This window comes from Perna viridis, chromosome 12 (assembly GCF_037379345.1).
Source record: "Perna viridis isolate PV_CMFRI_1.1 ecotype Kerala chromosome 12, ASM3737934v1, whole genome shotgun sequence".
In the NCBI taxonomy this organism is placed as follows: domain Eukaryota; kingdom Metazoa; phylum Mollusca; class Bivalvia; order Mytilida; family Mytilidae; genus Perna; species Perna viridis.
Window position 1 is genome coordinate 21,615,707 of NC_142456.1, and position 20,605 is coordinate 21,636,311.

Here is a 20,605-nt window from a genome sequence, read left to right on the forward strand (position 1 = left end):
TTTAGTGAATAAATTACCCTCATGCCAAGGTGGGGTGCCACCAATATAACCATGTGTGATGGTAGAGTGCCCTCAAAATACTTAAATAACCATACCTTCACAAATCTATAAAAAAACACTAATCTAATAGTCTGAAAGAAGTAATCAGACAAAAAATAATGAAATAGAAAGCCAAATCTAGCACAGATATATTCTACCATGTGCAACCGAACCCTGAATTAACCGAAAACCTGCCTAAACCAGACAACTTTTGAAGTGTATTGTGTCAGTTTAAATGTATTTTGAACCTAGATAAACCAATTCTACAGTCGGAAAGGGATAAACCAATTCTACAGTCCAGAAGAGATAAACCATGTCGGAAAGAGATAAACCAATTCTACAGTCGGAAAGGGATAAACCAATTCTACAGTCGGAAGAGATAAACCAATTCTACAGTTGGAAAGGGATAAACCAATTCTACAGTCGGAAAGGGATAAACCAATTCTACAGTCGGAAAGAGATAGACCAATTCTACAGTCAGGAAAGAGATAAACCAATTCTACAGTCGGAAAGGGATAAACCAATTCTACAGTCAGAAAGGAATTCGGTTTAGAGAGGTTTTGCTGTACAATGTATATTTTGGAGATATTGGAAAGGTCGATTTTCCAAAAATTTTGGACAACTGAATCATTTTTTTAATAACAAGGGGGAGGGGTCCAACACTTAGACCCCATTGGATCTGCCCCTACCTTTTTTTCTGATATTCATGAGTTGAAAAAGATGAATCAGTTTATTACTCATTCTTTGTATTTACTTCTATTGCATTGTTATCCTTACATACCAATCAAATGTGGACGACCTGTCAGACGAAAATCACATACAGTTTTGAATTTTGATTCAAGGTACCCACTGATATTACAGCACAAAATCAAGGGTTTTTCAAGATTTTTTCAAGGCTATTTTCACTATTTTCTAGGATCAATTTTTAAGGAAAACTTTTGATTTTATGCCAAAATCTTTCAATTAATGAAGCTTCCTTTTATGAAAATGAAAGCAACAGACAATTATTAAAACAAAACTCCAGAATTTTTCCAGGTTTTAAAAGAAATTGGTAAAATTCAAGGTCTTTTCCATGTCTTTGAACTTTAAAATGAAATTTAAGGTCTTTCCAGTTTTTCAAGAAGGTGTGGGAACCCTGCTGATTGCAATAAGATATTGAAACATAATTATACCGGCAATCTTACTGCCACAAGTTCTAAAATTTTCTTTTCACTATTTCTAAACTTTTTTTTCCGGTGATAAAAACTGCTACTCCCAATTCAAATTCCTTTAAGTGGTCTCATTTTGGAAGAATGTGAAACAGATTTCTAACGTTTCACAACCTTTGTGCTTCTAAAAAATGAGTTTACCTCAAAACGTTTAGTAATTAAGTGGTCTTATTTTGGAAGAATTCGAAACAGATTTCTAAGGTTTCACAACCTTTGTGCTTCTTAAAAATGAGTTTACCTCAAAATGTTTGGTAAATAAGTGATTTTATTTTGGAAGAATTTGAAACAGTTTCTAAGGTTTTACATCCTTTGTGCTGTTTAAAAATGGGTGTCTGTTTATTACAGATAATTGCCTTCGTTGTTAACTCACCATTCTTCTGTTTGTAGACTTTAAAATAAATAACAGCTACTAAAGCAACAAATGCTGCCACAAGCACTAGTGATATCAATATGCTACAACAAAAGATAGAGAGATGGAGATGACATATTTCCATTTTATCCATTTTATCCATTTAAAATTTATATACAATCAAACCAGTCTTAGCAACCCCCTGTGTTTTAGTAATAACTGTATTAAGAGAATCCCCATGCAAAAACCAGGCAGTGGATTACACATGATAAATTATGTTTCGATAAAAAAAAAACCAAAAAAACTAGATAAAGTGATGCCCCCGCATTTAACCTTCATACAGCTATATCATAACTTATAATTATAAAAAGCACTTTGTCAGATGAGTTATTGTGTCTGTGAGACACAAATGATGCCCCCGCATGTGGTTTTGAGTAAAACTCAGCATAGCTGAATGAAACTTAAAACTCAATCTGTAACTAATCATGACAGACTCACATACCAAAAGCCAGTCAAATATCTTCAAGCATTTACAAAAAAATAGCAAAAAACTATTATTTCAATACAATTTTTAAAGTGCAGGGCCCATCATTTTGGTAAAACTCAGCATAGAAGAATGAAACTTACACTCGATTTGTAACTAATCATAACAGACTCATATACCAAAAAGCAATTCAATATCTTCAAGGGTTTACAAAAAAAGTGCGAAAAACTGTTATTTCCATGAAATTTTTGAAGTCCAGGGCCCATATTTTTGGTAAAACTCAGCGCAGCGAAACAAAACTTTTATCTCATTCTGTAACTAATCATGACAGACTCACATACAAAAAATCAGTTCAATATCTTCAAGGGTTTACAAAAAAAGTGTGGAAAACTGTTATTTCCAAGGAATTTTTTAATTCCAGGGCCCATAATTTTGGTAAAACTCAGCGTAGTGGAACGAAACTTTAACTCGATCTGTAACTAATCATGAAAGACTCACATCCAAAAAATCAGTTCAATATCTTCAAGGATTTTCAAAAAAAGTGTGGAAAACTTATGGGACAGACAAAATTACGGACAGAATTACAGGCTGACGGAATTACAGACTGACGGAATTACAGACGGACGGAATTACGGACAGATGGACAGGGGTAAAACAATATGCCCCCCAACTTATCGTTGCGGGGGCATAAAAATCATCCATTTCATATCATAAATGCACCCTTATCAAAGATGAATATTGGTTTTTGATGAACTGCAAGGATTAAAGAGAAAAAATTACATAGAAAGCAATGAAATTCTTTGGAAATGGGAGATAACTTTATTTTTGTGTAAAATTTGGTTGCCTTGTAATGGAACTTTAAAATCGTTTTCCGAGCCATCCATTGTCGCTTTAAGAAAATATTTTTACTATTTGACATACATATGATATAAAAATTACATTGGAATGAAAAAATTAGTAGAATAAAATACATCATGTGCTAACCATATCATATGATCTGCCAGATTTTTACATGGACAGCCTCTTTAAAGACTATGTTAAATATGCAATGCCCTCTATGTAAAATTAACCCATCAATACAGACCATCTGTCTCATATGACCATGATTCTACTCTCCCTTAGATATTCACTTAAGACAGGTTTAACTGTGACTAGGGAAAACTCAAATTTAATATCTATGTCAATTTTTTAATAAATTACAAAAAAAGTATGTGTGAACTTTCAAGTACATTTTTTTTTAAAGATTTGAGATTATTTTGTGTTATATTATATTTTGCTAATGTTGATTTAGATCATAAAATGTGAAGAAAAGGGTATAATGCTTCACTGAGCATTTTAGCATGGTTGGTAACCATGGTTACCATTGATCTTAGCTGTACCTCAATACATTGTTTTGTTATAGAATACTTACCAACTAGTTGTAGATAAACTACTTTTAGAGTCAGTATTTTTACTTTTACTATTTTCTGAAAAGAGAAAATTATGCGTCATTCCCTGTAGGAATCAGGCAGTAGGTGAAACATGGTATAAAAAAAACTATCATTTTGATAGTGTAATTTGACTTTTTGTGCAATCAGAATCGAGGAAAACTGACAAGATTTTCCATATCATGCTGGCCCATTGAGTTTTTATTTCATTGAAATGCACTGAAAATGAACATTTCAAGGGCAGATAACTGTCAAAAATCTCATTTTTCTAAGATCCTATAGCAAAAGTTTTTATCAAATCCAATGATGCAGAGATCAAATAATGGTCTTTTCAAAGAGAGACAACATCCTTGAGCAATATTATATTGTCAAATCGGTGGGGTTTTGACATGCATGTTTCTGATTTCTGCCATTTTACCGGATTCTTACAAAAATTTACAGTTACTAGCTTGGCTAATGTGACATTATTAAAACACTTAATACTAGATTTTTTTTCTTTTTCCTCGTAAGGGTTGTGTCATTTTGATGTTTAAGTGTGAACTGATCTTTGTGTGCCTGTTCTGTGAACTGATCATTGTGTGCCTGTTCTGTGCAGCTCATTCGTTCACAACAGATTAGATTTGTTAGTGGTGGATCCAGGAAAAGGTTCAGGAAGCCTTTTTGTTGGAAATTGTGTTCATTTGTGCAAAGTTGTACAAAATTAAGCAATTAAAAGCTGAAACTAGAAGGTTTTTTTCTTAAATTTCTGGATTAGAACCCCTTATCAATTTCTTAATCTGCCCCAGTACATAGTTCTAGACATGTATTTGGTCCATTGCACTATACGCAATAAGGAAACTACAAGTATGAGTAACATATACAAAGGTAATAAACTATGAACCAACAACAAAATAGCTGGGCATAAAGGAAGTCTGTAAGCTTACCTGCTCCTCTAGGGTTTACAAAATACGGTGGGAATGTAGCTGGGTTGCGAGGCTTAGTGTCCTCTAATATTAAGTCTGCCTGTCTGTAATTAAAAACAAGAAATAAATAAAAGTTAAACCAGTATAAAAAAATGATGGTATATCTATCATGCAAAAATCATGTTCCTCTTTTCAGCATGATGGTACATGTATAAATGATTTTATGATGTCTACAAACAAAGCGGAAATTGGCAAAATTGGAAGTAAATATACAATAAAAAAAATCGTAACGGTAAAAAACAGATTTGAAATGGAGGATTTCCGCTAAAAAGTGGAAAAAAATCATGTCTTTGATGGGTATTTTTGTATTTGATTTTGCTATTTTTCTGGACGCTTACCCTACCTGTGCATCTGGTCCATGCTCCCAGTTTTTAGTGGAGTCCAAGTTGCTCATTTACATTTCTTACTATGTATGTATTATTTCAGTTTCTTTATGTACTTTGTGTGTTTGTCTCTTTTCCATGTCTGGTCTTTTGTCCATGGATTGCATTCTTTAGATTTCCGCTAGAATCTTGGTTCCCTTGATTGTTCTTTTACAAAGACCATTATTTACTCTGTTCTGTCAAAGTATATATAATAAAAGCTTTTTTTTTATTTTTAAAAATACATTGTTCATATCAATCAGAAGAATCATTTAAAAAAAAAAAAGCTGTGTAAAAGAAGTAAATCGTTGTCATTTGGTAAGTCAATAAATGCATGTGGTCAATAAATTACATTGTACTGCTCACTGTGACCATATTCAAATTACACATGAATTATACAGTATTATACATATCAGTACATATACCATCATATCAAGACTTTTCAGTACCACCACATCATTTCTTTTTTCACACTAACACATTGTCATGTTCAACTTTGTGGCAGTGCTACTTACCTAGGTGAAACACATTTCCCGTACAGAGACAGGACTTGCCAACTTGCACACGACCCATCGTACAGCAAACAGTTACAGTGGTTAGGGTTATCCTTCTTTAGATAATATCCTTTCTCTGTATCACACAGACAAGGAAGATTACAACTTCCTAAAGGGAAGTAATTCACTTGTCTCATGTGAACTGAAAAAAAGACAAAAAGAAATAATGGCTATGGTAAAATGCTTGCTATCCATCAGTCCACCTATTTTGGGTGTTAAAATTTAAAAAAAAAAAAAAAAAAGAAAAGAAAAGAAAAGGAACATTGATATGTGAAAATGAAGACTAACATTAAAGTAAGTTATCATCAAAGCTTTTCAAGTTATGGAATAAAGTGTGAACAGACAGACAGACGGACAGCTATATACAAAAGTAAATTTTTCAAAGACAGGTTTATTAAGATTGGCTTTCCGATCAAGCCATTGACGCTCAGACCTTGTCTATTTTCAGTTTACTTGTTGATTTTAAGGTAAATTTCTTATCATACAGCCTACAAACACGAGAATCACACATTGAAAATGTAGTGACACCATTTTAAAGTTCCAACCAGAAAGTTCCAAGCCAAGCATCAAATTTCCTCCTGGCACTTGAACAAGTGAAGCACTAATTAATAAGGTTTTTGGTCCCAATTTTTACCTACTAGAAATAACTGTTCCAAAGAACGTCATTTGCTAACTAATCCAAAGTCATACATTATTAAAACAATGTGACAAATTCAATGTTAGCATGTGCCATAGTTATTTTATAGACATGAAATGCAACACTTCACTTAATTACATAATACTATTAACACAGAAAGGCACAATTTGCTGCAAAATTTATTTGGTTGGCGTCACTTTAATTGTCTTTCATAGATAATTTATCATATTTAACAAGAGATGAGTAACATCATAAGTAATGATTCATGACTCGTACTGAATGAATATTTTTCTGTATTAACGACAATAATAAGCTCTTGCATAATCAAGTTTAGATTCTTTATATAAATGTCTGCCGGGAAATATTTCATTAACAAATTGCAAAAAAATTGTTAAGTGATCCATATTTAGTTTATCCAGCGAATATTTCATGGCCCTAGACATTTATAAATTGGTCTGTTCTAGAATAAATATCAAATGACTGTGTACGTGATGCAGCTAAAAAATACAGGAAAAAAAAACATTTTCGAACACCATCAGCCATCTAAATTCTCACTTAGTAGATAACCCCAAAGTTTATAAAAATCCTAGATAAGTCATTAATAGTGGTGTACTGCTGAATTCTCTGGCAAATAGCACCATAACAGCAAAATATGCAAAAAATCTTCTGTATACACTATATTTCCACTTGAAGAAAAAGTTTTGAATGTATGACAATTACTACATATATGTATAGCGTGAAGTCCAATACATGTATTGTAATCATATTAAATTTTGTAGTTACTTATTTTTCACCGATTATGTCACATGATCATATTTGCAGGTATCTATTTCGTGGTTTTATAAATGATTAATAATTCTATTTAGTGATACAAATCAATTTTGCTGGTTCTACTTTTCACTCCTTTCTTTCCACTGTGAAGTACACCCTGAAAATTAGTACTATTATAGTATAGCTTATACTCATAATCATAGACAAAGTCTAAAATCATATTACTATTTAAAACACAGATAAGAAAAAGTATACCCCCTTCTACGGAACATAGATATAACTGTAATGTACATACATGTAGGTTCAATCAAACGAAAATGAGAGAGGGTGAGTAAAAATCAAAGACTGTAGGGCCATCAGGTCCCTACAAACTTGAACCTCTACACTAACATTTCATACGGAAGATGTTAAAAGAAATATGCATGATCTGTTCATATACATGTATCCTAGTAAAAATTCTTAAGAATAGCATACATGTACATGTATTCCTAATGTTTTCTATAACATAAACACAAAAAATTGTATTTCATGTTTTCATGTGTATTAGACTGATTTTATAAATATGCTATATCACATTTCATCAATGTCCTAGAAAATATCTTACCGATCATAAATCAGTGATATGTAGAATTAGTGTGGCCTATTTTAATCACTTTAACATTGTTAAAATTATGTTACACTAATGCCAAGGGAGTTAATTCAATTATGGCAAGACTGTTTAATACACTTATCTATATCTATTTGAAAAACACAAGAGACACTTATCACGAATCAAATTCATTGTAGAAGATTGATAAAAAGTTGGGATATTTTATTGTAAATATTGAAATGTACTTCAATATCCCATTAGGCCATTCAAAATTAATTTCAATGAGGGAAAGAATAGTATTTTTCTTTTAATTGCCCCTAAACACTGATGTTTTCTCATTGCTCATTGCCAACTTATAGAATTTATGAAATTTTCTGCTTTCCACTGGCGGCTATTCCAGGGGGTTAGACAGCATTTATCTAATACTGAATGGGTGGAGGTATTTTCCAATGAACATGGTATCTTGTTCGGCAAAACTCAATTTAATTATGTGGGTGTTGGGATAAAATAATAATAGGATAATTAATTAGAAAAGAGTGAATAATCAAAAATGTGATCAAAACTGCCATGATCACAAGCGCCAAGATTTAACGAGTACACAGAACCTGTTCCACACAAAAGATAAATCTTCAAGTGTTCATAGCACTAGTTATTTTATTTTGGGTTATTCATGATTACCAATTTATTATCCTATTCATTACTAAGGTTTTCTCCATAATTCATTGCTATTTTCAACATTGACTTTAAATTCAGAAATTGGCGTATTCTTGTGAAGTTTTGACGGGCGAAAGTGAACTTGCTGAATTTATTTTACAGAGTGAATTATCAAAATTAATTAAACAGGAAACATTTAATCGATCACTGATATCTATATGATAAAATATGTTATCCAACCCTCCCATACTTGTTTTCCTGAAATAGACCTGAAAACACTGTTGTGAAGATTAAAATTCCACTGACATCAGCAAGTAACACTACTTGCAAACATTAACTACTCCTTAAGTTAATTGAATATAACATTGTCAAAATTTTTTTAAGGATGAAAGAGCCAATCATGGATCTAAGGAAAGGCATGCCATGTGTAACACCCCCCTACAAAATGGGATTTTTTTTTTTTTGCATGAAGTTTTGATTTTTCAGAAATTCTTCCCCTAAAATCTTCTTGCCTCTCTTCACTCAGCTTTTTTAAGGAGGTAGACCTAGGGTAAGGGACATAACTCATGATATCGGTGATATGTTTGCATCATACTCAATTTCACCAAAGCCTCTCAAGCTTTCATTTGAAGTAGAATAAAGTGAATCCAAATTAATAAGATGCTTACATAAGATAGAAGTAAAATGCTGAATACAAACGTTCCAATGATTTTTAAGAGTTGTGTCCCTTACCCTAGCTCTACTTCCTTAAATTCTATTTATGTACCCCACCCAACATAAAATCCTGGATCTATATCTGCCCCTGTGAGCTGACTTCATCTTACCAGGACATTCAAAGTTAGGGCAGGTATGTGCATTGGTAGAATTGGTTTTATCTAATAAGAACGTCTTCTCGGGACACTGTTCACATCGATCTCTACCGAAATCTTCTTCACATGTCCGAACATAGTAACCTATAAGTAGAAACACATTTATAAACATAAATATGAAAGTCACATCTAATTACATTGTCATTAATAAATATTTTTTTTGTTCAAACATTATTATTGCTCTATAGAGATTTATGAAATCAATTTAAGGTCTGTTCAAAACTCATGCAGAGGATGACTTAGTACTGGTTTATTTTATACTTAAAAATCCTATGTGACACTTTAAAAAATCCTTGCATTATTGTTTTTCCTGGAATTGTAATATATTATGAGATAATTTCTGACTGGTTATAGTGTAAATATGCGTACAAATTTTAGCCAAAATTTTTTTCATATTTTTCATAGCAGAAGCCATCTAAAATTTGGCTGTAAATTTATGACTGGTTATTGTGTGAATATGCATACAAATTTTAGCCAGAAATTTTTTCATATTTTTCATAGCAGAAGCCATCTAAAATTTGTCTGTAAATTTATAGCCTTGGTAAACAGTGGAGATGGAGGAAGTTGTGTCATAGTGTCTCCACTCAACACAGCCAAGACTCCATATCAAAATATGGAGATAGTTAAAAAAAATTAATGAGTTATTAATTGTTTTTCATTAGGTGGTTTGAACCAACCATCACATATCACACCTCTCATTTGTCTGGTATATTGTCTGAGAAAAATCATTGGGTACCAACAAATAATGTAATAAAAAACTGTAGTTACAACTGTATAATGGAAAGCACCCCCTGAAAAATTCCATTTACAGCAAAAGGGAACAATCACAATCCCCATTATAAAAAGTTTGGTGAACCAATTTATCTGTATCACATTGGACAAATCTATAACAAACCTCCAACTTACCTGCATTACATTGGGAAAATCTATGACAAACTTCTCCCACTTAACTGCATTACATTGGGCAAATCTGCAACAAACTTCTCCAACTTACCTGCCTGCATTACATTGGGCAAATTTACAACAAACTTCTCCCACTTACCTGCATCAAATTGGGTAAATCTGCAACAAACTTCTCCAACTTACCTGCATCACATTGGGCAAATCTGAAACAAACTTCTCCAACTTACCTGGATTACATTGGGCAAATCTACAGCAAATTTCTTGAGAAACCTTTCCACCACTAATCCATAGTAACCGTCTAATGTAATTTGGTGGGCAATGTTTGGCAATGGCTGCGGCAGAAAACTCTGTGAACATTAACATGAGGCAAAGCAACTGTAGCAGCCATTTTACTGTCGATAATGTCTGAAAGTAGAAAATACAGATAAGTTGAGCTTCATTTTTGTTTGTTTGTTTGTTTGTTGGGGTTTAACGTCCGAGCAGAAATATTTCAGCTATATTCAGACGATGAACATGAAATTGATGATAAAATGAACATGAAATGATGATGAAATGAAAGAGGGATGGGACACAAGGACAATGGGGTCGACAAATTTTGATTGCCACTGGCTGGAAATAGGGAGAGATGGGTAGGGTCAGGCAATTTAGCCTCCTGTGACAGAGCCTTATGGTTCCTACTCCGGGAGAACACCACAGTAGGGTTCTTTAACGTGCGAGGAATGTGGCATATTTCCAAACACGGTGCACCACTATGGTTTGTGGTCAGGTTTTCCGTATTATAGCCTGACAACCCCAGCATGTAACACGCCAGGGGTACCCCATTCCACCACCTGGGGCACACATCCCAGTTGCTCTGTGGGCAGAGCGCCCTAGCCCCCGGCTAGGGTTCTGAGCACTATTTAGTCGCCTTTTACGACAAGCTTAGCGGTGCTGCAGGCCTATTCTTTTAACACCCAGACCTGCACGGGGAGCTTCATTTTTGTATTGTCATAACTTTTAAAAATCAAACTACAGTGACACCTGTCTTAACCAAATCTTAAATTTATGGGAGACTCATCTCTACCAAATCAAATAAACTGGAGACCTGTCCGAAGGAAGTAGACCTAGGGTAAGGGACACAACTCTTACAAATCATTGGAATGTTTTTTATTTACCATTTTACATCAATCTCATGTTAGCATCGAAGTAACTTGGACTGATATCATTACGTTTCAAAAGAAAGCTTGAAAGGCTTTGGTGGAATTGAACATGATACATAAATATCACTGATTTCAAATATTATGTACCTTACCCTAGGTCTACCTCCTTAACTAAACTGTAAATAAACAGGACACCTGTCTTACCTCAACCCTAAATAATCTGGAGACCTGTCTTAACTATCAATAAAGAGGAGACCTTTTATATTCAAAACCATAAATAAACTAGAGAGAGACCTGTCTAAAATGAACCCCATATAAACAGGTGATTGAACTCTTAATGAACAAGTGACCTGTCTGAACTTACCACTAAATAAACAGAAGAACCCTAAATTAACCTTTCTATACCAAACTCTAAATGAACTGGAAACCTGTCTAAACTGAACACTAAAGAATTAAGAAATACTCTTAAATAAACAAGAGGTCACCTGTCTTTATCAAAAACCTAAATAAAATGTAGACCTGTCTTAACCATAACCTAAATGAACTGGAGACCTGTCTCAACCAAACCCTTAATAAACATGAGACCTGTCTAAACCAAACCATTAATAAGCAGGAGACCTGTCTAAACCAAACTCTTAATAAGCAGGAGATCTGTCTTAACCATTGAAACATCTTTGTGGTTGTCACCATAAGTCATTTCCATGCACTTTATACTTGTCTAAATCAAGTACCTGCAGTAAGTGTGTTAGCACGATTCAGATAAACTTTGTTTATTGTCTATATATGGAATAAACTTAAGTGATCGTGACAAACAAATAATAATTTTTTTTATGTTAAACCAGTAGGAACATAACATTATGTAATTTAAGACTTTCTTTAAGTGTTCTTTTGCTTAACTATCGTCATCATGATGGTTTTATATAATTTTAATATAACATTGATCAGCGCATCAAACACAATTTCCATTTTACTTCATAAAATATTTAAATTAATCCAAGTATTGTCAAATATCCCATATAAACATCAATGAACTGCGACAATATCAGATTGATTTTTGCCTTCTTTCTTTGTATTTTACTTGCAATCACCCACCTACTTATCAATGAGTAGATTGGATATTACTAACTGCATTGTTATTTTTTTTTCTGTCAATGTAGCATAAATATAATGTTTACTTTCTGGTAGTATGGCCATATAGGACAAATCATCAGTATAGGGTGTGTAAAAAACTTGATTTGTGTAATAAACTTTTACCATTACAACTACATGTAGACCTACAGCAAATGCTTATATCTGACAGCTATCTGACAGAAGCAACCAAAAACAATAAAGCACATTTTCCCACTGAAACTCAATTATTCAACCTACAAACCAACCTGATGTACAACAGAGTTAGAAATAGTAGCCTGCCTGCTAGCCCTAGACTGGCTATTTTTTGGCAGGGCTGGCTAATTGTAGCAAAAATTTATGCAGCCATATAGTCGATATATTGAAAAGTTGTATTCAGGACTGCCTAGAATTTAAGTGAGTTTCCTACCCTGTGTACAGTCACTATCTTCAATATGCTTTGATCTTAGCAAAAGCTCCAGTCAATAATCTTTTTCATTTAAGCTCAAGAAAACAAGCATAGTCACAAGGAAATTGCCCCTCCCCTTTATTTTCATGTTTCCCTGGTTTCTACATAATTGTAATATTAAGCAATATGCTAAATTTTGCGGAGAAAGAGAAACTGGGGATAGTTTTCATACACTGTAAATTTAGAAATTACTGCAGTGTGATTGACTTCAATTATTCTCAATAATTAAATGAATTATCATGATGAACATGGTAGGTTCACTTTTAATACATAAGAGTCAAGTTACAAAAATAAAGCTTTTTTTCACCTCTAACTCATTTCACGTTACTTTTAAGACCAATATTGCATATGACCCGTTGCATGATAATATTTACAGCAAATACTACAGCTTACTTCTGGGAACAGTACTGGTCATCTATTAAATAAAAAAACATTACCTGATGAGCTGGGCATTCAGAAGGAGATTTAAACTTTCTATCACTTATTAAATAATAGCATGTCAATTTTCAAGTAAACTATATAAGACATTTTCCCAGGTAACAGTCAATCAACCAAAGGAACACCAACTTCCATCCCTGAAGCGAACTATAACACTTGCTATAATCCACAATCAACTATCACACATAATATAAACATGCACCTAGTGTTGTCTACAAAATTATTGACAAAAGTCTCTAATGATGACAGTAAGTCTACTATCTACATAAACACCATTCGTTTAAAACAGTCTTAAGCTAACTAAAGATTTTGCTGATAGACTTAAATTCACGATATTCTTTGATCTTGCAACATATTTTTTTTGCATGAATCATTTTACCCCATTGTTTGTCTCTAGATTACAGCACCTTATAATCTATACGATTATTGCTGTTAATGGTTATGTGGGAGGAGTGCTTGTAATGCTTGCCATACACGTCATTTCAAGATACAAATAATGAGTCAAGACATCACATGATTCTGGTATAACGTATGGTTTAAGTTTCATGCATTATGAATCAATTAATAGAATAGGTCAAAAAGTGATTTTTCTTGCTCATAATTTAGTACAGTATTCTGGTTAAAAACCATAAAAGTTATTTTACTCAACTACTACAAAATAAATAAAAAAAAAACAAAAAAAAAAACCCTAAATTTAAACAAGTCAAAATTAAGGAATGGGATATTTTCTTGGGCAAATAGACTCCGGTAAATGCCGGTAGCTGGGTAAACTACCATAGTCACATGTAGAAGACCATATGAAGGAGTAACCATGGTTATAGCAGTAATCAAAAGAATGTAATCCAGGGACAAAGACCAGACATGGAAAACAGACATACACAACGAAGAACATAAAGTAACTAAAATCATACATACAAAGTAACAAAAGCAAATGAGCAATTCGGACTCCACTAAAAACTGGGAGCATGGACCAGGTGCACTGGTAGGGTAAGCATCCCGGGTAAGAAACGCCCGCCGGGTCGCTCATGGAAAAGATGCAATTCACTATTTTTCTTGTTCACAAAACTAGCCAAAAAAAAAAAAAGTACGATTTTTTGTTGTGTTGACCACTTGTGATTGGATAAAACTATTTGTCGGAATAACCAAAGCAGTAATATGCAAATGAGGATGATACATAGAAAATCTATCCACCACTGACGAAAATCTTTGAATAATAAATATGCAAATGACCATAAAAGGAAAATCCATTCACCAATGAGAATGATGTTGAGACTAATATACTGGTGGCACTTTCAAACAATTTTACCTGAATGTTGTGACAAAGATAGTTCAATCACGCCACAGGCCAGTGTGTACATTTGACTTAGACACTAAGACAAAAATAGATTTAAACTAGTAACCACTGAATGATTTAAAAAAAATATATAGTTCAATACAAAGACTAATTCATTTTCCCATTATATAGATAAGCAAAATCGTACAAAGATGTTATGAGCTTCCGTAACTGTCTAAATAACCATAGACAGTTACCTTATAACTTATATTATGGTATCAGTGAAGTACACAGCCAAATGTGCAATGGACACATGAATCAAATGTGATATGATTAACATATGTTTCAGTCCACATATGATTATCATATGATAATCACATGATGATCATATGTTTTTCACCAACATATGCTAACTAAATGATATCCATCTTTTGAGTTGATGTGTGTGTATCCATCAGTTAGTCTGCCTGTCCAAACTTCGGTGGTTTCCAGATGAAACTAGAGAACAGATCAATCATAATTTTAAAAATTTTGTAGTTATTTAAAGTACTATAAAGAATGATTTTGTTTTATGCACATTCAAACTTTCAGTTCTTCAAACTATCTATGGTTCTAACTATTCTAAGTTTCAGTCAGACATTTTTTTTTCACATATCTGTCAAGACTGTAAACAGTTCGAAGTTTACGAAGAAACTACAACACTAGCAATATGCACTCCCATCAAAAATGGGATTGACTTCAGGCACTCCAGAAGCAGTCTTCATGGTTAAGCAGTAGTCCGAGGCCTAAAGCTTGTCAAAATAGAGGTAGGCCTGTAAAATTAACTATTACAGGCCAACAGTCACTATATAAAATTTTCTGAAAATGTGTTTCAGTCTGAAAAATTAGTTGTGAAGACTCCAGAGGGGTAAGCAACTCTTTGCCCTTTGACGAGCCTGTTACTCTGCTAACTGTTGGATTTTAATTTGTCAGATTTTAATTTCTTCTCTGAGATTAGACACTTAAACTATGTTTGTCATGAGACTATTAATCCATAACAATCATTGGTAGGCAATGAACATGTGGGAGATTATCGTGTAGGTGGCGATAAAAATTATAAATCGTCTATTTTAAACTTTACCTAATAATGAAAAGCCTGCATTAAAACACGTCTAAATTTGAAATTAATATTGATGAGTCTATTGACAGTATTGGGTTTCAGACAACATAATGGCAAGTTCTATTCATTCATGGAGTTATTATAGACTAAGAGACATTTTGAAGCTGTAAATTCAACACATACAGTCTGTAGTCTGCCATTCAATGAAAGGAAAAAATAACATATAAATTCAACGCAAAGTTGCCGATACAATTAATCGTAAAAATAACACAAGCATGTAGTTCTCAAACACCATTCAGGTTGAAGGTACTAAAGTACTGAGAGAATGAGTCAAAATCTAAAGAAGGAATTTGCAGTCAATGGGAAACTTGTAGGTCCTTCTCACCAGTCAAGACAAAAAATATTTACGTTTTTACTAAAAAAAGATGATCAATATAGACAGATCCACAACCCCCCCTTTCCCTTTTTTTTTTTACCAATTTGCAAAATCTATGAAAATAGCCTATTTTAGTGTATAAATGCATGCATTACAATGTGTTTATCAAGTATTTTTGTTGGCCCCCTGGTGGACCCCTCCCCTAAGCTTAGGTGATTCTCTGGATCCACCACTGACCAAGCTGTAGAATAAAAACTCAATTCACAATGTAGGTTAACATGTACATGTAGCTGGTAAAAATTATTTCACAATACATGTGTATACATGTATGTTTCATAGGAAAGACTTGAAAGCAGATTAAATTTGAGTAAGATATACATGAATGAACATGTGTGTTGATAGGCCATTAGGAAAGGTGGATTTTAAATGTCAGTACCTATAACGTGTAAGCATCAGGCAGTAGGTGAAACATGGTATTCGAAAAACCTATCATTTTGATAGTTTAGTTTGACTATTTGCACCATCAGAATCAAAGAATACAGACAAGATTTTCAATATCATGCTGAACCATTGAGTTGCACTGAAAATGAACATTTCAAGGGCAGATAACTCTGTCAAAAAAATCTCATTTTTCTAAGATTCTATTAAAAAATTTGAGCAAATATTGGATTTGCTCAGATCTATTGAAAAATTTCTGAGCAAATCCAATGATGCGGAGATCATGGTCTTTTCAAATAGAGAAAGCATCCTTGAGTGATATTATATTATCAGATTGGTGGGGTTTTGACATCCATGTTTCTGATTTTTCCCTTTTTGTCTGATTCTTACAAACACTTACGTTTAATGCTTTTTCATCCACTTATTTCTTATTTATCAGTTAAAATAGGTTGAGCTAAGGACAAAGACCAGACATGGAAAACAGACAAACATAACAAAAAACATAAAGTAACTAAAATAATACATACAAAGTAACAAAAGTGAATGAGCAACTCGGACTCACTAAAAACTGGGAGTGTATAAAAAATGTAAATGTGTATAAAAAATCAAGCTTAAAATTAACAGGTTCTGGTAGACAAGAACCAAAATCTTTCAATTTTTTTCAAGTAAGATGGTAGTATGCAGTATACACTAGGTAAAATGTGTTTAAACATTGATTAGAGAAAATAAAAAATAAAGAGCTTCACGATTGGAACATGATACAATCCCAGCATTTGAACTCCATTCACTTGCGGCAAGTGTGGACACAATTTATTTTTAGACATACTTAATGTGATTTTGCCAATCACTGAGATGTCACAAATCCTAGAAAATCAAGTGTGTCTCAAATGTTATTTTGGTAATTTTTTTTCTTCAAGAATTTTGTGTAGGTATATACCATTTCTATTACATGACTTGTTGAAGAGATTTTCATTCAAAATTCTGCGTCCTGTTACAATTTTGTCCATCGTGTTTCTATAATGTCCTTAATATTACACCAAATTGTATCTATTTTGCACAAAAAATAAACACAATGATAAACAATAGAATATTTTATTTTGTTCACTTTATATATGTATTGCTTATGGTGAAGTAAAACCAGGAAGCACTGATACATTTTACCCAAACATATAAAAATGTCTTATATATAAATTTTCAAAACTTTGGAAGTTCATAGAGAACATGATTTGATGTATATATCATAAACTGAATTTTTTATTTTTTTTATTTCAGGATTGAGTAATTTTCGTACAGACTTGACAATTATGCAGCACTTTTTTTCTGAGTTTTACAAAATTGAAAATTTTTAATTTTTTTCACAGAATTTCAAAATGACATCTGAATTACACAAATAGGATTAGCAATAAGCTTTTCCTATCAGTTCTAATGAAAACACCCATGATAATCTTCCTATTAGCTCCTTATTTTCAAAAAGGGTGGGACAAAAACCTTCAAACTAGGGCCCTCCACCATGATCCTAGGAACAAAGTGTTTAAATTAAAAGAAGGATCAGATAATTTTTACTTAAACTACGGTTAAGGGATGCCAATGATGACAACAAAAGAGTGATACAATGACACGACTGAAAAATTATATGCGGCCATACAAAAACTGAATTGATCTTTTTTCATTTCTTTCTCTCTTATTTTTTAATTATATGAAACACACATAAATATAAAATGCCAGTTGATGCAAAAATTACAAAAGTATTCAGTATTATTATACTGACAAAATTTTTTGATGCAACTACAGTTAATTCAATAAATTAGTATGTTTTCTTCATTTTATTATTTCATGAACTTATCATTAAAGATCATTTTTGAATCCTGATCTCACAGGTCAATTATTAATGGTCTTTAAAACCAAGAAGAGATCAAAGAGAAAATAATATGACTTCAACCTGCATGAAATAATCCACAGACAAGCATGCATGTAGACCATAGAATTGAGACATGCCCCATTACAGAAGTTTTTCCCTAGTTATAAAGTATTTATATTTGGGCCATGCCACATCCCTTCCACCTCCCCACCCTGATAATAATAGTAACAACTATAGGCTCGATGCAAAACCCTTGCAGTTGCATGATGACAATTTTTTTTTTTTTTTATTCTACCACTTAGTACTCTACAATCTATTGACATATATAATGTGAATGGTACCAGTATATGTCATTAAATGGACATTTATAACCACATTAACAGAAAATGCAGGCAGTAATCTTGAAATATATTTAGAAATTAGAGAAACATCTTATTTATATTAATTTTTTATAGTAAAGGTAACCCTGATTAAAAATATAATTGTAGTAAGATATCCACCATTGCTTAACTATTGATTTACACAAATGATGTCCTTTGTTTGGGTGGACATGACACCAATAATGGCAATATTGATTAATTATACTATAAATTCATGAATGAACTGTAAAAGAAAAAGATGCTAAAGTTTTGTTGGATCATGACAGCTCAAATAAAATTAATAAATAGTTAAAATATTACCTGAATGTACATAATTAGTGAAACATGTAAACACAAATTAAAGCCATGTGGTGAAAATTCCCGTAAACATCTGCTAAGTCAACTTTTCTGCATGTGAGTCATTGTCTGCTTCTTCAGCAGTCGGAAATGTACTAAGGGAAACAACACAATTGCAAAAATGACACAGTTATCTTTCCCTTTCCCGTGCATGGCTGCTGCCGCAGAAGTTTTTGAAATTTATGAAGAGCTCAGTCGAAAAATTGATTATTGGCAGAATGGTAAAAATTGAAAAAGTATCCCCACCATCCTACAGTCATGATAATATTAGTTATAACCTACAAGTTATAGAAAAAAAAAATGATAAAAAGGGGGGAATATTGACTGGTTTGAATAATGAGCTTTTTCAAAGTTCTATGAATTACCATATTACCACAGGTGCTTATTTTGCCAACCATAAATGGAATACCAAGATTTAAAATATTAGCTCACTATATGCAGGTCACTCAAATAAAGTTTGAATTTTGACGGCGACCTTACTGACTTTAAAAATGGCTAAATCCTTAATGAATGGAAAGTGCTACGTGCCAAGTTAGCTGCGAAACGTAGCTCAAGAGCTATGATTTCGCAGCTAGTGCCAAGTGGTCTTAAAGGTTCATCATTACCTTTCAACAAATATGGCCTCAATTTCACCACTAATTTTTCTCTGACAACACACAAAACTATCTAGAAGAATTTTAGGGCATTATAACATCCCCTAGATATTAGAAACCTGCATACACTTTATGTAAAATTATATCAAAACTGACATGACCTGACTTTTGCTGTTTTAAATTTATCAATTCTGTGTGGAGTGTGCAAATGAATTGTCTGGATAATTCTTGTTGATGTAAACTATTTATATTGACATGTTGGTCAATAGAAGGACAATAGCCACATATACACAATAGGTGTTTTAAGCTGTGTTAATGAGTGGACCTAACCAGGTAAATGTCAGGTGTTAGTTTATTTTTACACTCTCTGCAGAATTAAAAAAAAAAATAATCCTGCAAAAGTCAGGTGAATTTTTATTTCACATAAACTTGACGTAACTTTTTCATATCTAGGAGATGCTATTCCTTAAAAATTTTCTAGGTACACAAGTTTGTCTGTAGTCAGAGGGAATTAAGTGGTAATTTTGGGCCCATATACATGTATATCAAAAGGTAATGATGAACCTTAATTTTAGAAGTATCTAAAATACTGAAACCAAATATTTGTTCCAAAGTAGCTGCTTTGATCTGCTTGAAAATTCATCAATGATTTATTTCTTAATTATTCACAGTAAAAGGGAAATAAAAGTAGTGACTATAATAATATGAAGATAATCGATATACAATACATGTACTCCTTTCTCCTCTTTCCAGTGTATACCTCATTCTGGTACAATCTCAAATTCAAATTTTTTGGTAATGAAGAACAGGGGTCTGTATGTGTGGATTATACTTCATCATGGTAAGGTCAAGAGAAGAACTCAGCATTCCATAATAATAGTAATTTTTTTTCATGATACACCAATAAAAATCAAGGCAATACATGTAGTGCAATCGTCAAACCTATGTTCTCTTGGCCTATGTTTTGTGTGTAACAGGAGAGCATGATTTGACTCCCAAAATTATACTCCGCCACCGAGGATCGAACCCTAAACTGCTCAGTGACAAGCCAGCGACAAACTGATTCAGCTAAAGACCTAATCCTTTAGCCAAGTCAATTAACTGGCTATTTGAATCTCAGTACTAGCAACTAAAACGCAGGTAGGCCCTCCTGCCACATGTGCAACATCACATTTGCAATATGGTGAAAGTAGAATTAGGCTCAATTAAAGAAAATTTGTTAAAATGCTAAGGGAAAATCAACTGTTGACGACATTTCCCTATAACTTTTTTTATAAGAATTTGTTAATAA

The 20,605-nt window shown here is 32.8% G+C and overlaps 2 protein-coding genes across 4 annotated transcripts in view; one reads left to right on the forward strand and one right to left on the reverse strand.

The window, feature by feature from the left end:
* The window catches only part of LOC148601679 (uncharacterized), a 56,396-nt gene that overhangs the window by 13,169 nt on the left and 22,622 nt on the right, over nt 1–20,605 (reverse strand). For 2 of the 3 annotated variants that reach the window (XM_088555676.1, XM_088555678.1), the window contains exons 2-7: nt 10,036–10,213; nt 8,861–8,989; nt 5,347–5,527; nt 4,431–4,513; nt 3,492–3,546; nt 1,618–1,700 (exon numbers count right to left, since the gene is read on the reverse strand). In XM_088555676.1, coding sequence (XP_088411802.1) covers nt 1,618–1,700; nt 3,492–3,546; nt 4,431–4,513; nt 5,347–5,527; nt 8,861–8,989; nt 10,036–10,213 — 709 coding nt within the window. Of the gene's footprint in view, nt 1–1,617; nt 1,701–3,491; nt 3,547–4,430; nt 4,514–5,346; nt 5,528–8,860; nt 8,990–10,035; nt 10,214–18,685; nt 19,229–20,605 lie in introns of those variants that run through there. The other variant, XM_088555677.1, reaches the window with a different exon arrangement.
* The window catches only part of LOC148601680 (activated Cdc42 kinase-like), a 136,873-nt gene continuing 135,145 nt past the window's right edge, over nt 18,878–20,605 (forward strand). The window contains exon 1 of the mRNA XM_088555640.1: nt 18,878–18,942. The gene's annotated coding sequence lies outside the window, so the exon portion shown is untranslated. The remainder of the gene's footprint in view (nt 18,943–20,605) is intronic.